This window comes from Acartia tonsa, chromosome 10 (genome assembly GCF_053477335.1).
Source record: "Acartia tonsa isolate MP-2025a chromosome 10, ASM5347733v1, whole genome shotgun sequence".
In the NCBI taxonomy this organism is placed as follows: domain Eukaryota; kingdom Metazoa; phylum Arthropoda; class Copepoda; order Calanoida; family Acartiidae; genus Acartia; species Acartia tonsa.
Genome location: NC_137269.1, coordinates 25369783 through 25389730, shown reverse-complemented (window position 1 = coordinate 25389730; position 19948 = coordinate 25369783). Strand labels below are relative to the sequence as shown.

The following is a 19948-nucleotide window of genomic DNA, read 5'->3' as shown; positions in this document are numbered from 1 at the left end:
ACTGTTTAACATTGGAAAACAAAATATACTCATTAGAAGCAGAGTAGCTACGTTCTGCTAAAAATGTATATGTAATCCCATAATGCTAAAAGTTGCAACACTAATTCCCGTGGGTTTATGAATATATTATAAAGTTCAAATCTCTTGGGGGGCGCAGCGCAATTTTATAGAAATAGAAAAAACTACTCACATACAGAAATAACCACTCACTATAATTAGTTTAGTTCAGAGAGTCGGGCTGAGCACACGCATTTAGCAAGCTCTCCCCCGCCCTACCCCATGTGTTAAGCTCAGTTCTACCTTCCCCCTCTCTCTCAACTAGTTCCCCTCTCCCCACTGCCCGTGGTCACTCCGCAGTTGGAGGAAAGGGAAGACACTGTAGCCAGAGGGCACCTCGTATTTAGGCCTGGCAATGTGTATGTGTTAACGTATCGGTCAATTGTTAACACAAAAAAAGTGAAAATAAAACATTAATGAATTAAAAGTTTTTTTTTAACTTATGTGTAACCTAATCGCTTTAACTTAATGAACAATTTTTGGTGAAAACACTCTCAAATTTTTTTGATAATTTTATGATAATTTATCGGTCTGGCAACATTTTACCGGCGCAAAGTACTCCCGACAAATAAGCTCTCCCATTGGCTAACATTTTTTCGCGTCCCACCATTGGTCAGCTGACCCACACTCACTCAGCACCCTCGGTTCCGCCATCTTCACTTCATCATGGCCTGTAGTACGTGTGACAACCCAGAATATTGGTCAAAGTTTAAAACAAATTTGGACGCTGCTTTGGATGTTAAGTTTAAAGAATACGATGCGAATATAGCTAAGGTAAGGGATGAGCTTATTCATAGTACTTTTGCCAGTCATAAAACCGAAATAAACGATATTAAATTGAGAGTCTCAGATTTAAATGTTAAAATTCAATCTATCAAAGGTATAGAAAATTTCGTAGATGCTAAATCTGTTGCAAGTGAACAAAAAGCGATTAGGACCACGATTACACAACAAAAAGACTATTTAAACTCTGTCGAATCGTCGAGAGAAAATTTCGTCAAATTTCAACTTCTACAAAACTCGATAAGAGAGCAAAGGTGCCGCGATTGGAGTTGTAGAATAGTGAATTTTCAGCAGCCGTGGAGCCGTGAAAATATTACAGAGTTTATCATATTTAGAAACATTATAAGGCCCACCCTTGAAGCCGCTCTTAAACGTGGGGAATTAGAATATATTCCCTCACATTTTTGTGATATCGTCGAGCGTGCCCATATGCTCCCATATACAAAGGGCCAGATCCCCGTTTTTATTTTTCGTTTTATGTCTAGATCCTACCTCGACGCGTGGATGAACAATAAGAAGGCTGTGCTTGACCGTTACAACGCCGAGATCAAGAGGTTCAATCCCAGGAACAACGCGTCACCGGTCCCGTTCTTCCCCAATAGGTTAGTCCAGGCGAAGCAAGATATGTCCGACCTCAACAGGAAGACCATGACCTTTGTATATGCCACAAACCAGATTTCGAGGGCCAAAGTCGCTGGCCAACATGTCCAATTTCAGCTCAAGAACGGCAGCCGCTGGATACGCTGCCTTAACCCGTTTGGCAAAGACCTGAAGGAAATGGCCCAACCCATACCTGGAAGCGAGGATTTTTTTCTGTCAGAGGCACCGCCTATCCTTTGTTTCAACAAGCTAGCGCCTGAGGAAAGGAAAACATTCTTCTCTAATCAGGCTGACTTAACAGAGGATGACTTCCCAAGACAGTTTAGTACGATCACAGCCCACCCTTCCAGCACGATTCAACATAATTTAACGTCTGCCCCTGCCCCAGCTCTTGGGGACCTAGCTGTGTTCCCTCCCATAGTTGCACCAGCCGCACAGCCCACACAGTCAGTACCTGCCGCCGTCGCATCCGCAGCCGCCGCTACCGCTGATTTCACTGCCGCACCTGCCGCCGCGCTCACCGCCGCACCTGCCGCCGTGACCGCCGCCGCATCTGCCGCCACGTCTGCCGCACTTGCCGCCGTGTCTGTCGCCGTACCTGCGGCATCTATTGCCGTACCTACCGCCACACACACCGCCGCACTTGCCGCCACGTCTGCCGCATCTGCCGCATCTACACCTGTCGTTGACTCAGCACCTTCTGATCCTGTTGCCCCTGTCGTTGACTCAGCACCTTCTGATCCTGTGGCCACGAGGGCCAAAGCTAGAGACACCGCCAACAAAGCTAAGCAAAGCAAAGCTACAAAGGCGGTAATCACATCATGAGGTTAAGTATCTTATACGTCGGAAAAAAAGGTACCTAACAAAAATTATTATCATCATTTTTAAATTCATTTACAAAGTGATTATTTCGAAAAACTTAATGTTTATATCCACGTAAACTCTATATTATTATAATATTATTATTAAATATTACCTAACTTGTTAGAACGCCAACATAGCATATTAATTTCAATCTATTTTTCTTATTTTTCTTTTCTGCTGATTAGCATATAAAATACTTGGAACTTGTATGAAAATGAGTAGGGGGAACTAAACTAGCTTGAAATGTGTTGCCACCCCCAACACACACATAAACTAAACGCTATCGGAATAACCATAGTAAATATGGTAATTTTTTTCGCCTTAACGATAATATATTGTATATTACCTATTTTTATTTGTCCACTAATATCTACTGTGTTTCAGATGTCCATACTTGATGTTAAGACGATTCCTCCTGCGGTGCTCCTGGACCAGCTCTACTATGACAAACCTCCCTAATGATCAGATTAACCAGGATTACGGTAACTTAAACGATAACATTGGTCTAAATCTTATGAATCCGATTTACGGCGACTACTTTAACGATTTTGAGAATGAATTCGGAATAAATTGCGTTTTTTCAAGTGAACAAGGTATCGTACAGAAACTGAAAACATTCAATGAAAACCTTCTCAATATTTTTAGTATTAATTGTCAGTCATTACATTCTAAATACAATGATATTGTCTCCACTGTAGACTTCTTTAGGCAACATGATATCCACTTAAATGTTCTGTGTTTTCAAGAATTATGGCTGAATAAGGATGTAAATATGGATTGCTATGGAATTAATAATTACGATTGGCATGTCAAACTCCGCACAAAAAGTAGGGGGGGAGGGGTGGGTATTCTAGTAAGCAAATATTATAAAGTAGATAAACTATTTGATAAATTTTCATTTAAAGAAAATATTCTTGAATCTATTTGCTTAAAAATTTCCCACAATGGACTAAAGTTTTGCTTACTAAACTGTTATCGGCCACCCAATCAGAGTAGTGCTGAAATAGAAGAATTTTTTGAACTTTTTTTGGACCTGATTGATAGAATAGCAGCTTTAAGCATACCATACTTCATTGTGGGAGATTTCAATTTTGATCTTTTCAAAATAAATAATATAAATAGCAACTCCATGAGAATTATTGAGTCTTTTTCTTTTAACGGTATCATAAATACCGTTACCAGAGCTACTAGAGTAACTAGAACCACTGCAACCCTTCTTGATTTATTCGGGGTGGGTAACTTTATTCAAAACCTAATGTCTTCCTTTGTTTTAACTTCAAAAATCTCCGATCACTTGCCAATTATTAATTCATTCCGAATAGACAGAGTAAATAAACCCAAACCTCCAGATTTCTTTGAAAAAAGAGAATTGAGTGATGAAAACTTTGATGCCTTAAACTATGCACTCTACCACACTAACTGGAATCACGTTTTAAGTCAAGACAACACAAACATTGCTTATGATAACTTTATTTCAACCTTTTTGAGACTTTATAATGAAAAGTGTCCAGTTAGGAAAAAACGAAAAAACAAACGTACCCAGCCTCAGCAGCCTTTCATGTCAGACTTTTTATTGCGTTGTAGATTGCATAGAGATATTTTGTACAGCAACTTTTTAAAAGACAAAACAATTGAAAATGAAAGTATTTACAATGTCTATAGGAATAATTACAATAGGCAAGTGAGAAGAGCAAAGATTGAATATTACAGACAACAAATAAGAGATGCAAACGGGGATGGGAAAAAACTCTGGAAAACCCTAAAGGAAGTCATTGGGTTTAGTAAATCTTCCCCTGAGTGCACATACCTTCAAGTAGGCCCAAACAAAATTGAAAATGACCAAGAAATAGCTAATGAATTTAATCGTTATTTTAGTCAGATTGGGTCTTCCCTAAGGCCTGAAATTCCTTCCACCCCCAAAAATTTTTTTGAATATTTACCACCCCCATGTCAAGATTCCCTCTTCTTTGAGCCATTGTACCCCTTCAAGGTTATTAATATCATTCGTAGTATTAAACCTAAGCGTTCCACAGACATAAATGATGTCTCGATGTATGTTCTGTCTCGCTGTGCTGATACCATTGCCACTCCCTTAACACATGTTTATAATTTATCACTTCAAAATGGCACTTTTCCTGAAAAAATGAAAACTTCCAAAATAGTTGTCCTTCACAAATCAGGTTCACTCAGCGAGGCAGATAATCATCGAGGAATTTCACTCATTGATAACTTTTCCAAACCCATTGAAAAATATGTCTGTGAAACGCTGGTTAAGTTCTTGGAAGATCGGTCTTTTTTTAGCAACCGCCAGTTTGGCTTCATGAAAGGGATCTCAACCTTTCACAATGTATTGAACTTAAGCACATTGATCACCCAAGCACTCAGTCGAGACACTTCCTGTATGGCCATATTTTTGGACATAAGGAAGTGTTTCGACATGATAAATAGGGACATCCTTTTTAGCAAACTGGAGAATTCAGGGATAAGGGGGGTTGCACTTGATTGGTTCCGTAGTTATTATGCAAATAGAAAACAGCGTGTATATTTTAAGGGCCTTTTCTCCTCCACAATTGAATTCATTATCATTGGCGTACTTCAGGGGTCAGTCCTGGGACCAATTCTTTTTTTGATTTTTATCAATGACCTTGTTTCATGCAGTGAGGAGATCCTAATCAATCTCTTTGCTGATGACGCAGTGGGCTTCATTGAAAAGCAGAATATTATACAATTGATCAACCTTGCAAAGGAGCTTGTCCCCAGACTGACCCAATGGTACAATGCCAATAAACTTCTTATTCACCCCCGCAAGACCAAATGTATGGTCTTTTCCTCCCCCCGTGAGATACTCACCCCCGCTGAGCTCGCCGCTAAGACCAACTTTGAAGTCTATGTAAACATGAATAATCATAATGAAAATGATGAGTCAAAAATCACTAAGTTGGATCTTGTGAGCGGTACCAATGAGGGTAGTATCAAACACTTGGGAATTCAATTGGACGAGAAAATGAAGTTTTCTTATCATCTTGAAAAAGTCTATAGCAAAGTCTCTAAAATAATTTATAGTATGAAAGTAATGCGTCATTTGTTGGACAAGAAACACTTAAAGCTACTCTATTCTTCTTATATTAAGTCGAATATCGAATATTGCTGTCTCCTGTTCACTGCCTGTCCTATGTATCTGTTAGCACCAATCATTAAGTTGCAGAAGCAAGCCATTAGAATAATCGAAAATTTACCTAGCAGAGCTCACACAGCTGAATTCTTTAAATCTAATGGCATACTTCCATTTAACCTGTTAATTGAATTCAATGTTTGTAAATTTATGCACGCCTATAAATTAGGCAATTTTCCCAAAATCTTTGAAAACACCTGGAATTTTGTTCAAGACAGACATACGTATGGCACTAGGAACAGGAACAACTTTGCTTACGAACCGGGCACCAATAGAAACTTTCTCCTGCACGCCCCTCTTAACTCTTTCCCAACTATATTCAACAACCTTCCACTTGAAATTAAACTAATTGATAATAAAAATATTTTTAAGAAAAAATGTTTTACTTATTACCTAAACAAGATTGAGTTTTAAAAAAGCAAATATTTTAAAAAAAAAAGCAAATATTTTATTTTTGAAATTAAACTGATTGATAATAAAAATATTCTCAAGAAAGATATTTTACTTATTACTTACTATCTTAAAAAAGCAAATACTTTATTTTTTCTCTTCCTCTATTTAACAATTTTTTGTTCTAACTAAGTTTCTATTCGTATCTTTAGCCCTCGACTTTTTGTAAGCACTTAATTTCTATATCAAAAAATAATAAAACAGCATTTCTTTAACCTCAAATCTCAACGAGTAGGTTCCGTAGGAACCGACATACATACCTATGTATAGAGTAGCTTTAGCATAGTTTGTTTCTTATCCATTTTATTCATTCTACATTTTATATTTTGACTTTAACTTCTTCTATTATATTATATATTTTTTATCAAGCAACTAACGAATCGCGCAACCTCTACCTCTATTTTATCTAATAAAAAATAACAAAGTTTTTTCATAATTTTGACCAAAAATATATTTATTTATTCAAATTTAGATATCGAAAATTTTGTTTAATATATGACTATCGCTGACTGGACTGGTTAAGCTCATGTAGTGGGCATAGCCATCTACTCGTCGTAGTCGCTGGAGTCGCCGATGTCGTCGGGTTCCTGTTGGAGGAGCTCCTCCACAAGGGATTGCTGGACGGTGACCAGGCGGTCCATGGCGGCGATGGAATCCATGTTGGCCTGGAAGGAGCGGGCGTACGTGGGCATTACTGATATTAACCTCACGACTAACCCATAGTTGGAATACATCATGCGGAGGATCTCCTCATCGATGGCGTCGTTGCGGAATCTCCGCCACATCAACATGTCGCCCTCGTGCACAACGCCCAACAACCTCCTCTTGACCATAAACCAGAGGTCCAGACAGCGCCTGTCTACCCCAGGAAACGGGAGTAGATCAGGCACTGCCGCGAGGTTCAGCAGCTGCTGGACGCCGTGCACGGGTACAGGATCATCGACATCATCGCTAGAATTTAACATAGCGATGAGCTCCTGCACCTGGTCATGGAGGGGAACATCTTCCTCACCTCCAGCCTCCTCCGGAACTTCCGGCGCCCCGTCTGGTAGAGCACCTTGGCCTTGTCCTACTTCCTCTTCTTGATCTGACATCTTGGAGACAATTGAAATTTGACCTTAACTACCCCATATTTATACCCCCCTTGTGTTTTAATACCATGCATTATGCAATCTTAATTTAACTTATTAATTAGTAAATAACTTTCCCCACTTCCGATTTCCCGCGTATTTCCCCTATGCTTTACAACCAATTGTCTCCCTCCCACCCCTTTTTCCTTTATTTTACTGTGCTTTACCGGAAAACCACTCATCCCCCCTCCCCCTACTTTTTCTCCCCCCCTAGCATATACCAAACAATAAGCGCCGCTCTGTCTGTCTGGCTGGTAGCCACGACCGCGCACAAACCATTCACCACGCCCCATTTTTATCCCCCCCGTTTTTCTCCCCTCCTCCCCCATACCTGTTTAATTCCTCGACCCATCTCCCTTATTCTATCTAGCCTCTCACTTCATCTACTTACATTTCTTATCCTTACTTTTTTTTTATGCTAATACTAAATTAATCCATAGCAAAATATTAATTAACAGACATCCTATTACTTTGTACATCTTTCAAATAAAAACAAAAGTTCATAGCAAGATATCTAGGATTTATTAAAAAACAAATCAATGCATTTATGGTAAATTATTTTTAAAAAAATTATATTTAGCTACTTTTTTTTCAAAAAACTAAACTGTATTATTTATTTCTCACTTTGCAGATTTTTTTCGGTCGCCTCACTGTTGTTTTTTGTGGACGTCTTGCGGATAATTCCGCGGTTGTTTTTGCGGACATTTTGCGGATATCTTGTATATAAAGTCATAGAGAAATTGACCATAACTGGTCCTGACCAGAAATGGCCAACTTCTGGAGCTATAGTTGGAGACAAGCCCCCTCTTGTGCAGTTATCCGCTCAGCAATTTCACCTAATTTAGTTTCATGATACTCCATATCCTTGCTTGGGTTGTATAGTGTGAGTGCCAACTCGGTTTCTAAATAACCCTGATGGTATAGTAGACGGGCTACCTCACGACGTACTTCCTCACTGACATTGTCACCATTAACTATATTGAGAAGTCGTTGATATGTTATTGTCAGTCTATTGCGTAGCGGCTGCCACATTTGTTGGTACTCTTCCTCTCCGAACATTTTCGTGCCTAAACAACAGAAAGATTTAAACTCCACTAAAGCAAAGCTATAACAAATTGTGCGCGCAATAGCACGCCACAGCCCTTTTTTTAACATGACCCACTTTCACCCTTTACTTTCAAAAAGAGTGAGATCAATGGATTAATGTAAACGTTTTCTAGCACAAACCACTCTCCTCTCACCTTCCCTCACCTCACCCTCCCCCATATTGTTGCCCCATTCACAGCCAAGCTGTGACCAGTTCTCAAAACATAAAAATCAGATTCCGGAGGAATCGAACCTTACATATTTAGGGACACACTCCCATTATCAAAACACCAAAATCAGATTCCGTAGGAATCGCACATGACCTATTCTTTATTCTGTACAATTATACAATTGTACATCATAGGATTATTATATCCATTCTCAAGAAATAAAAATCAGATTCCGTAGGAATCGAAACCAACCATTACACCTTGTTCACTTAGTACATGATACGATAGTACATGATACGATTATATATTAGGATATCTTATTCATTCTTTGGATTTTGGATTTTTGGATTGGACCAAGTGTTATCGCGAGATTTGCCGTCATCCTGTAATTATTGGTGTGGAGATGTCCTTAGACCCGGACAAAACTCCACTCTATAATGAAAATAATTTGTTATAAAGGAAACTGTCTATGTAGAGCTGAAAAGGGATCACAACGGGAATAGCGACTCCTGGTGGAGGTTTTGGTTCCTTAATTGTTCCGAATTTACGCTTGGAGAAGTTGCAACTGATAGTAGGAGGATGTCTGAAATACACAGCAAGATATTTTTGTTCTTTCATTGTTAAGATTATTATTTATTTGCACATATAACATTGTACCGGCTTAGCAAGCGTCAAAGTACACCAGTGGCTCCACAACCCTTAAAGGGTTATGCTAACTATCTGGTACAATGTTGCATGGAATTTTTTTCTGTAAAATGTTATCTTCATATTATTCGAACTGGCCTGGTAACTAGGTGGAGACGAAGTTCGGCCAATTCCATGCTAGGTACTTAATAATAGTTATTATGTATATTATTATATTACCAAACCTACATCAAACAAACAAGAAGAATCAAACAGATCAAAGCATAGTAACATAATGTATGATATATATCTAATAAAATATGTTGTACCTTTGAGGAAAATAAATCTTATCTTATCTTATCTTATCTTATCTAAAACATGATTATGAATCAAATATAAAATTTATGTCTAAAAACTGAAAGTGTTTCTTGCACTTCCCCAGAAGAATCTAAAATGCATGATACTTTCATGACTTTTAAGAATAATGCATATAAAAAAATATGTCTTCCTTTTTAGGTAGCGTAGCTACTCTATAACTAGGGTTTGTCCGTCTGTATGTCCGTTTGTCAATAAAAGTACTTTAGCTTACAAGTTTCGTTATTTATATAATATTTTTATTAAAGGTTTATTTGATTCTACTTTTTTTCTTTAAAGTCCTTTTTGCTAAGTAAATTCTGATATTATTTGTTTTATTTTAGGGTATTGGTATGGACGCAGCTCAATGTGGAATTTTGGTCGGCATCAGGCCAATTGTAGAATTTATTGCCACGCCGTTCTGGCATGGCATTTCTGACAGGTATAAAAAATTTATGGTGGAACGTCTAAAAATAATTTATAACTTTCATTTACATACCAATCTGACATGATAATGATAACTGATTTAGTTTGGTATTATGATTAGTGTCAATTTCATTGCCGCTCTTAATTAGGTACAAAATTGTAATTTTTTCCTTTTAAAATGACGTCATGCAATACAAATGACCAATGATAGGCCAATACACAGAAAAATTACCAATGGCGGTCCAGTATACATTTTAATTGACCAATGGTAGGCCAGTATGACGTCCTTTTTAACACGCACTATAAAAAGCTTCAGAGAGAGTCGGTGATTGAAAAATAGGGAAATGTAATCATCTAAAATAAGTAGGAATAAAGAATACAAATGATTATTATTGTTGTTAAGGTTCCAAGCTGGGAAACTGTTGTTGCTGATGTCAGTCCTTAGCTGGGTTGTATTCACACTGCCAATTGGTAATATACGCTTTTTTATTAAACATAATTGAAATATACTGACAAAACAAGTTATATTGTAGCGAATTATGGAGTAGCTTCGCTAAAATCTAAAATTAAAAGTTGGCAGTAACTCTTTTTCTTACAGCGTATTTTTTATTTAAAACTCATTATGTATTGTTAACGTCAACTTGACTTTCCTGTGGTATTTGATTGGATATTGGAAAAACAATTTAATTTTAATTTAAATGAATCCATATTCAAACATAAAATATTGAAATAAGGTTCGCTATTATTTGATTGCTATTTTCATTATGCAACCTAATAAAAAAAAGATTTCTTTCTTAAATCTCTGAAAGTAAAAGGTTGGTTATGAATGATTTTTTTTATAATATTTTTTTTATATATATAAATATTTTTCACGTATTCATTCGAATTCATATCCGGTGGATTAGAACCGGTTAGCATCTCGTGGCTAAAAAACTGGTTTTAATCTTATAATTATACATTTTATATCCGCGGACAGCTGTTTATAATACGATGTGAGAAATAACTATTATGGCACTGAACACTTTACAACAGACACAGATCCTGTTGCTTTTATTGTATAAGGTTTTTATTTCAGGTTATCTGCACCCACCTGTTGTGTCCTGCAAAGAGAAGGATGCCAACGGAAGTGTTATGCTCATAGAACCAAGGTATGCAAATATAAACATAGAGTAGCTTCACTCCAATTCCAAAGATGTTATAGTTATTGTATGTCGTGGTGGTCAAGAAGATGCACTCATATAGAACTATATCTATAATACAAAGTAAAATGATGTCTTTCCGTCTGTCCGTCCGTCCGTCTGAAGTTTAAGATCTCGGTAACGAATGAACCGATCGGATTCTACTCTTCAGAGTATATACATATTGGTCCTGTGGTGGTTTAAGCTTTTTTCTTGGGGGTGGAACACCCCCAACCCCCCTTAAAATAAAAAATCCCCCCTCCGATTTTTTTTCTTTTTCTTGCGGAGCAGTTAGATTTTTTTTTATGGAGAAGTTAGTTCACATAAAACTACTGGCGGCAACACCAGTAGTACTTAATTTTTTTTATTTACCTCTTGGGGCAAAGCCCCTAGAGGATAGGGGCGAAGCCGCTAGTATAATTAATCAGAGGTATACAACAAGGATGACATCATCCAAAGTATAATAAAAAATTTAAAAAACTGCAGTTTGTCCAACTGAGTTATTGAGTAGATGTTAATTGGTCTTGCAGATCTTTGCAAAAAAATTTCGCCATCTATCTTTATTTTTAAAAAGATTAATTTTACCACATTAGAATCCTTATAAAAAAAGGTAGAAATTTAAAGCTCTTTTTAAAAAGATTAAATATATGATTACGTTCAAAATAGGTTAAGCTCCTGTCAAGCTTGAAAAGAATTAAAAATACTTAAAATATCTGTAGAATTCGTAAAAAAACAATTATAAGAAAGAACAAAAAATATTAAAACATATCAAATCTAAATTTTCTTCGGATGAAATAAAAATGGGGACGAATTAAAACAATATATACCTAATCTCTGGAATCAAAGATATTATTATGTCACTTTATATCTATAAAAAGACAATTTTGATAAAAGAAAACTGTAGATTTTACAGCCTTTTCCGGTCATTATACTTCTTAAATACATTCATGACAATCTGACTGATGAGCATACTATTATAGAGTAGTTTTACTTGTAATAACGTCAATATCAACAATTATCGCTAAAAGAAAGTTATTAATTAGTCTTTGAAAAGGTATTTTAGCCCACAATCTACGACTATGGGGCCAAATTGGTACAGGTATTGTCAAACAATCACCATTTAATAGGCAACATGAGGCATGTGTACAAATAAAAATTAAATAAAGGCTAAAGAAATTAAACAGAAATATTTTATCCTAAGAAAAAACTATATTGCTTATGACTTTTCTGCCTATCAAAACTGTACTTTATTCAGAGCAAAAAGTTTTTTTTTTAATTTGAATGCATGATAGTTTTTCTTCAGATGTTGATTAACTCCCTAGTTAGTTAAAGCTGGAGAATCTTTAAAAATATTAATGACAATTAAAAGCATGAAACAAACAAGGATGACAGCATCCATAAAGCAAAGTTTAACTTATCCCACAATTTTGAAAAACATGATGCTTAATACGGACAAACTTACATTTTATTAGTTGATTTTAGACATTTTCACTAATAACATAAATAAGTACTCAAATTAACACCTACACAAAATAAAAACAAATTAAAAACGCTGCGAGCTAATATTAAATGCATGATGTTAGTATAATACTACATTATAAAATTACATAGGAATGGATTAGCAAAAAGTTTTTACCACTTAAGAAATGCGAATTATTATTAATTTAGATAATGTATTTTAATAGCAAAGTAACTTTACAATTCTCTGTACATGAACACAGTAATAGTGTCTGACTGATTATGACGTAACAAAAAAAATTAGCCAATGAGAGGCCGTTATTGACCAATGGTAAAATTTATAGTGGCCTCTCATTGGCTATTTTTTTTGTTACGTCATAATCAGTCAGACACTATTACTGTGTTCTCTGTACATTCATTTGTCTTGTCCGTTCACATAGGGAAGGGGGGGGGGCTTGTGGATAATTATACTGGACCCCAAAGTTTTATAACCAATCATTGGTTGGCCTTAAAAACTATAACTAAATTTGGATCTACTGCAGTTCACGGTAAAATATTGCTGGTAAGCAATATTTCCAAAAATCTATGAATTTTGAAGGCAGCCAGCTGCCAAACGGCTTAACGTACAGATCATGCCCGCACACTGTTTTAAGCGGCATAAGGCCTACAAATATTCTGGAATAGCCATAAATCAATAATGCATAATTATCTCGCAGTGCAGAGAAATGCGCTTTCCCTGTGCATAATTGGATCTTGGATATTCCAGATTATTTGTAGGCCTTCTTATGCCGCTTAAAATAGTGTGCGTGTATGATCTGTACGTTCAGCCGTTACCAGCAATATTTTACCGTGAACTGCAGTAGATCCCTAAATTTTGCTTAGGATGTACAATTAGGGAGTTTTGCCAGAAAATTACTTTTGGGGTAATTGGTTACTAGTTTATTGTAAAATCAATTGCCATAGCCCTTAAGATCTCTGCGATCACCATTTATTTCTAAATATACATGATTGGCACACAAACATGTAACAATAAATGTATAAGCATAGATTTACAACCCAGACAACTACCTAGCCCATGTGGTAAGGACCTTTTTCGTCTGCTAGCAAACTGCTTTGTTCTGTTTTGTAGCGACTTTGCAGTGTTGATATTTCCGACGCTATTGGTTGATATTCAAAGACCCAATTGAAAGCCGGCACAAGGTCCCCACTCAATAGTAGTAGAGTTACAAATAGCTCGTGTCCCTCTATTCTGAAACTTGTCTTTGTATTAAAGTTTTATTTTAAATCTTTAATAAACTGATTTTTTTTCAAAAAGCTTTGCTAATATGGAACGTAAACAACTTTGTTAAAACTTAAAGGCTTATATTCTAATTTGATAATGTGTTTCTCTTAGCTGTTGCAAAAATATTAAAGATAAATATTAATTTTCTAAAACAATTTCATGATGTTTTTTTAAGAACAGCACAAAGTATAGTTATGGAAAATTTAATCATCTTAAATCACTAAATGATTTTTTTTTGCAAAATAAAACTTTTACCAGTTGGAGACTTCATAAAATTCGAAGCATGTGACAGATAGATGTACAATAATTAAAGAGAAGCTGCGTTACCAATTGTCAAATACCTATTAATCCATAAATTTAAATATAAAAGGTTTTAAAGGTAATTTGCAAAGAAGTTGTATCAACTTTTTTGCTTTTTATTTAAGATAGCTAGCCGGTCCTTTCAGTAAATAGTAGATGTAAAATTTTTCATAGAATTCAGATATGCAATCGGTTTTTTTGTAGACCTCTTATTTTTTAAGTAATTTAAGTTTTTTAAAAAAATAATTAAGTCGGTTTTAAGGTACTAAAACGCAACAAAATAAAAGAAGAAAATGGCCAGTATGAACAAAAATAGTAAGATCTTTAATTTGACACCTTACTTTTAAAATTCTGTTGAGTAATTATTGAAAAAATCTATTTTTTTAACCTCGGTTTAATAAAATCTTTAGACCTAAATATTTTCTCAAACAGACATAAAAAACATGGGTTCATATATACCTTTAGAATCAGAAAAATATTACGAATCTATTCTAAGCAAAATTGAAAAAGTTTTATAAAACTATAATAAAAAAAATAAGTTTATTTTAAGAATCATAATTTTCGGCTTTAAAGGGTTAGCTTGAATAAAACCTGAATAAAACCTAAACAAAAGACAATGCAATGTAGCAGATATTTTTTAAACACAAGAAACAATAATGTATTTTTAACTGCATTGTTTTGAAGTTTATAAACAGACTGATGCATATTTGTTCATAATTTTTCATTCTTTACATGTTCTTTAATATCACTATATCTATTGTAGTATCTATTGTATATATTGTATGAACGTTCTCCTTTTTTCTGGCAATTCTATAGGTTAACTTTATAGATTAAGCTTCCCGATTCGTCAATTTTTGCGATTTGTGATTGGCTAGTTTAGTAGTTACAATTCTTAAAATAACTTTTTTATTTTTTCTATTTTTTATTACAATTTTTTAAAACTTTTTCAATTTTGCTTACAATAGATTCATATTATTTTTCTCATTCTAATGGTATATATGAACCCATATTTTTTATGTCTGTATGAGAAAATATTTAGGTTTAATGTTTTGATTAAACCGAGGTTAAAAAAATAGATTTTTTCAACAATTACTCAACCGAATTTAAAAGTAAGGTGTCAAATTAAAGATCTTACTATTTTTGTTTATACTGGCTATTTTCTTCTTTTTTTTGTTGCGTTTTAGTACCTTAAAACCGACTTAATTATTTTTTTAAAAAACTTAAATTACTTAAAAAATAAGAGGTCTACAAAAAAACCGATTGCATATCTGAATTCTATGAAAAATTTTACATCTAATGCTTACTGAAAGGACCGGCTAGCTATCTTAAATAAAAAACAAAAAAGTTGATACAACTTCTTTCCACTTAAATACTGCTTTTAAAAGTTTTATACCTATTTAGTATTAAAATATATTTTTTGTACAATTAAATTAAAATCTTATAATTATAGATATTTGAATATTTAACTTGAGAAAACACATAGGTACTGAACATGAATAGTCTGGTGGAAAATTCGGGTATAGTCCTTTCCACGACATCCCTCCATAAGGAGCGATTCTTCGTATTTTTAATATGGCTTTTTTTAGGTTATTTTAGGTTAGGTTAGGTTATATTGTGTTAGGTGATTGCCCCCACAGTGTTAGGTAATTGGCCCCGCAGGGTTAGAGCCCCCCGCAGGTGCTAGAAATAGGAGAAAAGCTACTGTGAAAAATACGAAGAATCGCTCCTTATGGAGGGATGTCGTGGAAAGGACAATACCCGAAAATTCATTATATCGAATTAAAAAAAACATGTTATAAAATGTAATTAATTGAAAAATCAAAATGTTAATAAAAACAATACATTTATTGAATATAGGTTGCATGAGTTAAACACACACAATAAAATGACATGTTACGTTAAAGTTAATTTGTTGGTCTAATGCTATTAGAACATATTGATAGGCAAGTGATTTTGGTGAAACTTAAATTTGGCTTGAAAAAAGGCTTTATACTCCTATTTTTTCATCTTTTCAAAACTAAATTATTGAAAAAGATTAATCTACTTTTAAACCAAAAAAGGACATTTAATTTGTATGACCTTTGTTTTTAGGTATCTAGCACGGGATGACGTGGTGGTAGACGTTGTTCGTGAACGGCGGGATGTCAGTCTCTTTCCGCAGGATAATTTCTATGCCATCGACCAATTAGAGCACAGGTAGGAAACAGCACACACATAATATGTTTTATTATAATAGCATTTTAGCTACATCCTAAAATACAAATATTAAATTCAGGAAAAAAATCATCAGTGTTTTAACTTTTGAGTAAAATGAGAGGTTTCAAAGATTTGTGTGGGATAATCTAATGTATTTTTACGAATGTTAAGGGTATAGAATTAGGTGTGTTTTAAAGTTTGAGGGGAGTAAACAGTAAACACCACTTTACCCCTAACATTGGATTTCTATGCGTCACTCTCATAATAATTGCCATTATTTATGTATAAAAATATAAAACACTATGTTGATATAATGATATACGGAAGTGTATGAACCTCCAAAGAACCAAAGTTAAAAGTTTAAATATTTTTATGGGGATTAGGGATACTTAAGATAGTTTGGAAACTTAGCAGCAAGTTTTATGTCAACTATAATGCTTTAATGAAACATGTTGGATTAAAATAATATTTACTTTAGGATAAAACGAAGTGTGGAGAGTTCAGATGAGCGATGGGCCCCAGGTTATGTTGTTGGAACCAGTCCAGAGGTAAGTAGCAAAGCAGGGGACCAGGTTATGTTTTTGGAATAGTTTAGAGGTAAGTAGCATAGCAGGAGACCAGGTTATGTTGTTGGAACCAGTCCAGAGGTAAGTAGCATAGCAGGGGACCAGGTTATGTTGTTGGAACCAGTCGAGAGGTAAGTAGCATAGCAGGGGACCAGGTTATGTTGTTGGAACCAGTCCAGAGGTAAGTAGCATAGCAGGGGACCAGGTTATGTTGTTGGAACCAGTCGAGAGGTAAGTAGCATAGCAGGGGACCAGGATATGTTGTTGGAACCAGTCCAGAGGTAAGTAGCATAGCAGGGGACCAGGTTATGTTGTTGGAACCAGTCCAGAGGTAAGTAGCATAGCAAGGCACCAAGTTATGTTGTTGGAATCAGTCCAGAGGTAAGTAGCATAGCAAGGCACCAAGTTATGTTGTTGGAATCAGTCCAGAGGTAAGTAGCATAGCAGGGGACAAGGATATGTTGTTGGAACCAGAGCAGAGGTAAGTAGCATAGCTGGACCCCAGGTTATTGTGATGGAACCAGTCTTCAGTAGAGCCTCAAGTTAAAGTTCAGATATACACTCGTTATTACTTGAAACAAATTAATTAAAGTTACTTTATGCGTTTTCTACATGTCATAAAAATCTTTAACAAAATGAGTCATAACCAAAAAAATTTCATAAAAGCCTATACATATGTAACCCAATATGTTACATTAATAATGACGTCATTATGGTCTGATCTGCCTGTATTTGTATTATCAGATATGTTTTCCAATACATGTGTGGTAGCGGCCGCAGTTTATCAGCCGCTGCCCGAGTCCGGGTATTACGGCAGTGTGAACAGACGTGGACAAGTGTAATTATAGAGAAGCTGTGCTTCTCTATGTATCACCAAATAACAAACAGAATATAAATTGGATGTTACTTTATTCAGAGCTCACAAGATACTAATTTATAATACAACAAAATGGTCAATGCATAAATTGGAATAATTAATACTAAAATCAGAGGTTAAAGATATATAAATACAATAAACATAATAGGCAATATTTATCCCCCATCCCTGAAAGGGGTGGGTAAAAGCAAGATAATCAGATTAAACATAATAGGGTTGTCAAACTATAAATACTTTAATACATGGGGGGGTTTCAAATGGCCCCACCTCCTACTCAGGGGAGATCTCTCGGACCGCCCACAAGTTGGGAGCAAGGTTGCCATACAATCAGGGCTTAGGGGTGGCGAATACCACACATGAATAAACACAGGAAGTGAAAAGACTACTCAAGTACTCCTATGAATTTACAATCAATATTATCTACAATTAATCAAAATTATTTTTCTTCAGATAACTTTAATTGCATTTTATTATAATCCTTAGCATATTTCATTTTTACCCTTTTTCACATATAAGAACTAGATGCTTCCACATAGCCTCTAGGGAAAATGAGTGAATTCAAGGGGGGTCAGCAAAAAATCTTAAAACCAGTTTAAGACTATTATAACGCTTTCTTAAAAAGTACAGCCCAATCAGACCTATAATTTTCGAGATCTTAAGCTTCAGACAAAAAAAACCTTACTACTTATAGGATAATTGTATTTTAATCTATTATACTTTTTTTTGCCGCGCTATTAATAACATGTTTAACCTTGGTAACTTTGAGAGCTCAAACCATGTTCAGATTATTAACTTTCTTTAGATGCAAAATCCCTTAACTCCCTGGGAAAATAACACTTGAACACTAAGGTACCATTCTGTGTAAATACATTTAGTATTATAATAGATATACGTGGATATATTAACAGGGGAAAATTTGTCGTCAATTTAGCTTCCTAATATAGACCTCATTTATTGGTCAGTACGTTCATCCAGTAGGAGGGAGGGGATGAGGTATAGGGGGTGGAAGGGTAGTATCGTTATTTTAGTCAACTGTAAGTATTACTTCATCAGTGTACATTAAAATCTGGTGCAACATCCAAGTAATAATATATCGATTTGTATCACACATACACACACACACACTCACACACACACATATGTATGTACCAAAATACTTATACAAAATACATTTTTCATTAATCAATTTCCCTTAGATTTGATAATTGTACCTCTTTTTAATGGATATAGAATATAAGTGGATATTATGACAGGGGGGAAATGTCGTCAATTTAGGTTGCTAAAATGGAAACTTTTTTCTCGTATTTATTCGAATCCGGTGGATAAGAACCGGTTCTCATCCATACGAAAAAACTATGTCTAGCATCGTATTATATCCAGCTTTCTACGAATATAAAAATGTACAATCAAAAGATTGAAACCAGTTTTTTTAGCCGGTGCCTCCGGCACCTCGGGGCTAAAAAAACTAGTTTTAATCTTTTAATTGTACATTCCATATCCGCGTAAAGCCGTTTATAATACAATGCGAGAAATAACTATTATTGGTCAGTTCGTTCGTCCAGTTGAAAACTACCATATCGTTTCAAAATGTTCAAACGTTCTAATCAATTATATGGACGAATTGTTCTTACACCAACATGTTACTATTGTTCCAATGTAGGAATTGTCCCTTATGTAATTATTTTATTAGAGGGGGGGGGGGGATAAAAAAAGGATGACATTATGTTGGGGGGAAAATGCTTAACTCATGACAACGTCATAAACGATACTGTGAATAAATGTACCAAAATGGTTATTATATTATCTTTGTATAATTGCCTACAATTAGAAGTGTCTGTCAGTCTGTAGGATATTACGGATCAAAAATTTCAGTAGGGAACTTCGTTTAAGGTACCCAGTAATTAAAAAAGGATAATTAAGCGAAATATTTTAAGGTAATTAATTTCTTGTAAAGTATCTTACATTGTATAATATCTTTGTAATATAATTAGATTTACGTCGGTCCATCTTTCTGACCGGATGGATTTTTTGGGAGTGGGGCACTCAACTCAGAAAAATTCCCCCCTGAATTTTTTAAAAGATAAATGTTGAATGGGTGCGTGGGGGGGGGACCCCAAACACCTGTCAAATTTCTAAAATTTGTTGAGCTACACTCATATGTATATTTTCAACCTTGTTATTCTTCACATCTATCCTAACTATTCATTTTTTTTCCATTAACGTAAATGCAGTAAAAGTATTTTTTTGTATCTGTACTTATATATACTTATACTTATATATCCAAGTAATAAAATTGTGTTTTGCCTTTCAAAAATATGCAGAAAGGGAACGACACATAGTTTTCACTTATTCTGCTAATTAAATTTTATATGCTC

The 19948-nt window shown here is 35.0% G+C and overlaps 2 protein-coding genes across 2 annotated transcripts in view; both read left to right on the top strand.

Annotated features, from left to right (window-relative positions):
- The window catches only part of jef (major facilitator superfamily domain-containing protein 6 jef), a 39347-nt gene that overhangs the window by 2829 nt on the left and 16570 nt on the right, over nucleotides 1–19948 (top strand). The window contains exons 5-9 of the mRNA XM_080174052.1: nucleotides 9635–9732; nucleotides 10120–10187; nucleotides 10792–10864; nucleotides 16026–16130; nucleotides 16609–16678. Of these exons, the coding sequence (XP_080030178.1) occupies nucleotides 9635–9732; nucleotides 10120–10187; nucleotides 10792–10864; nucleotides 16026–16130; nucleotides 16609–16678 (414 nt within the window). The remainder of the gene's footprint in view (nucleotides 1–9634; nucleotides 9733–10119; nucleotides 10188–10791; nucleotides 10865–16025; nucleotides 16131–16608; nucleotides 16679–19948) is intronic.
- LOC145329692 (uncharacterized) lies at nucleotides 224–2324 on the top strand. Its single transcript, XM_080174051.1, has 2 exons — nucleotides 224–831; nucleotides 1326–2324. The coding sequence occupies exon 2, from the start codon at nucleotides 1345–1347 to the stop codon at nucleotides 2263–2265; it is 921 nt and encodes a 306-aa protein (XP_080030177.1). The 5' UTR covers nucleotides 224–831; nucleotides 1326–1344; the 3' UTR covers nucleotides 2266–2324.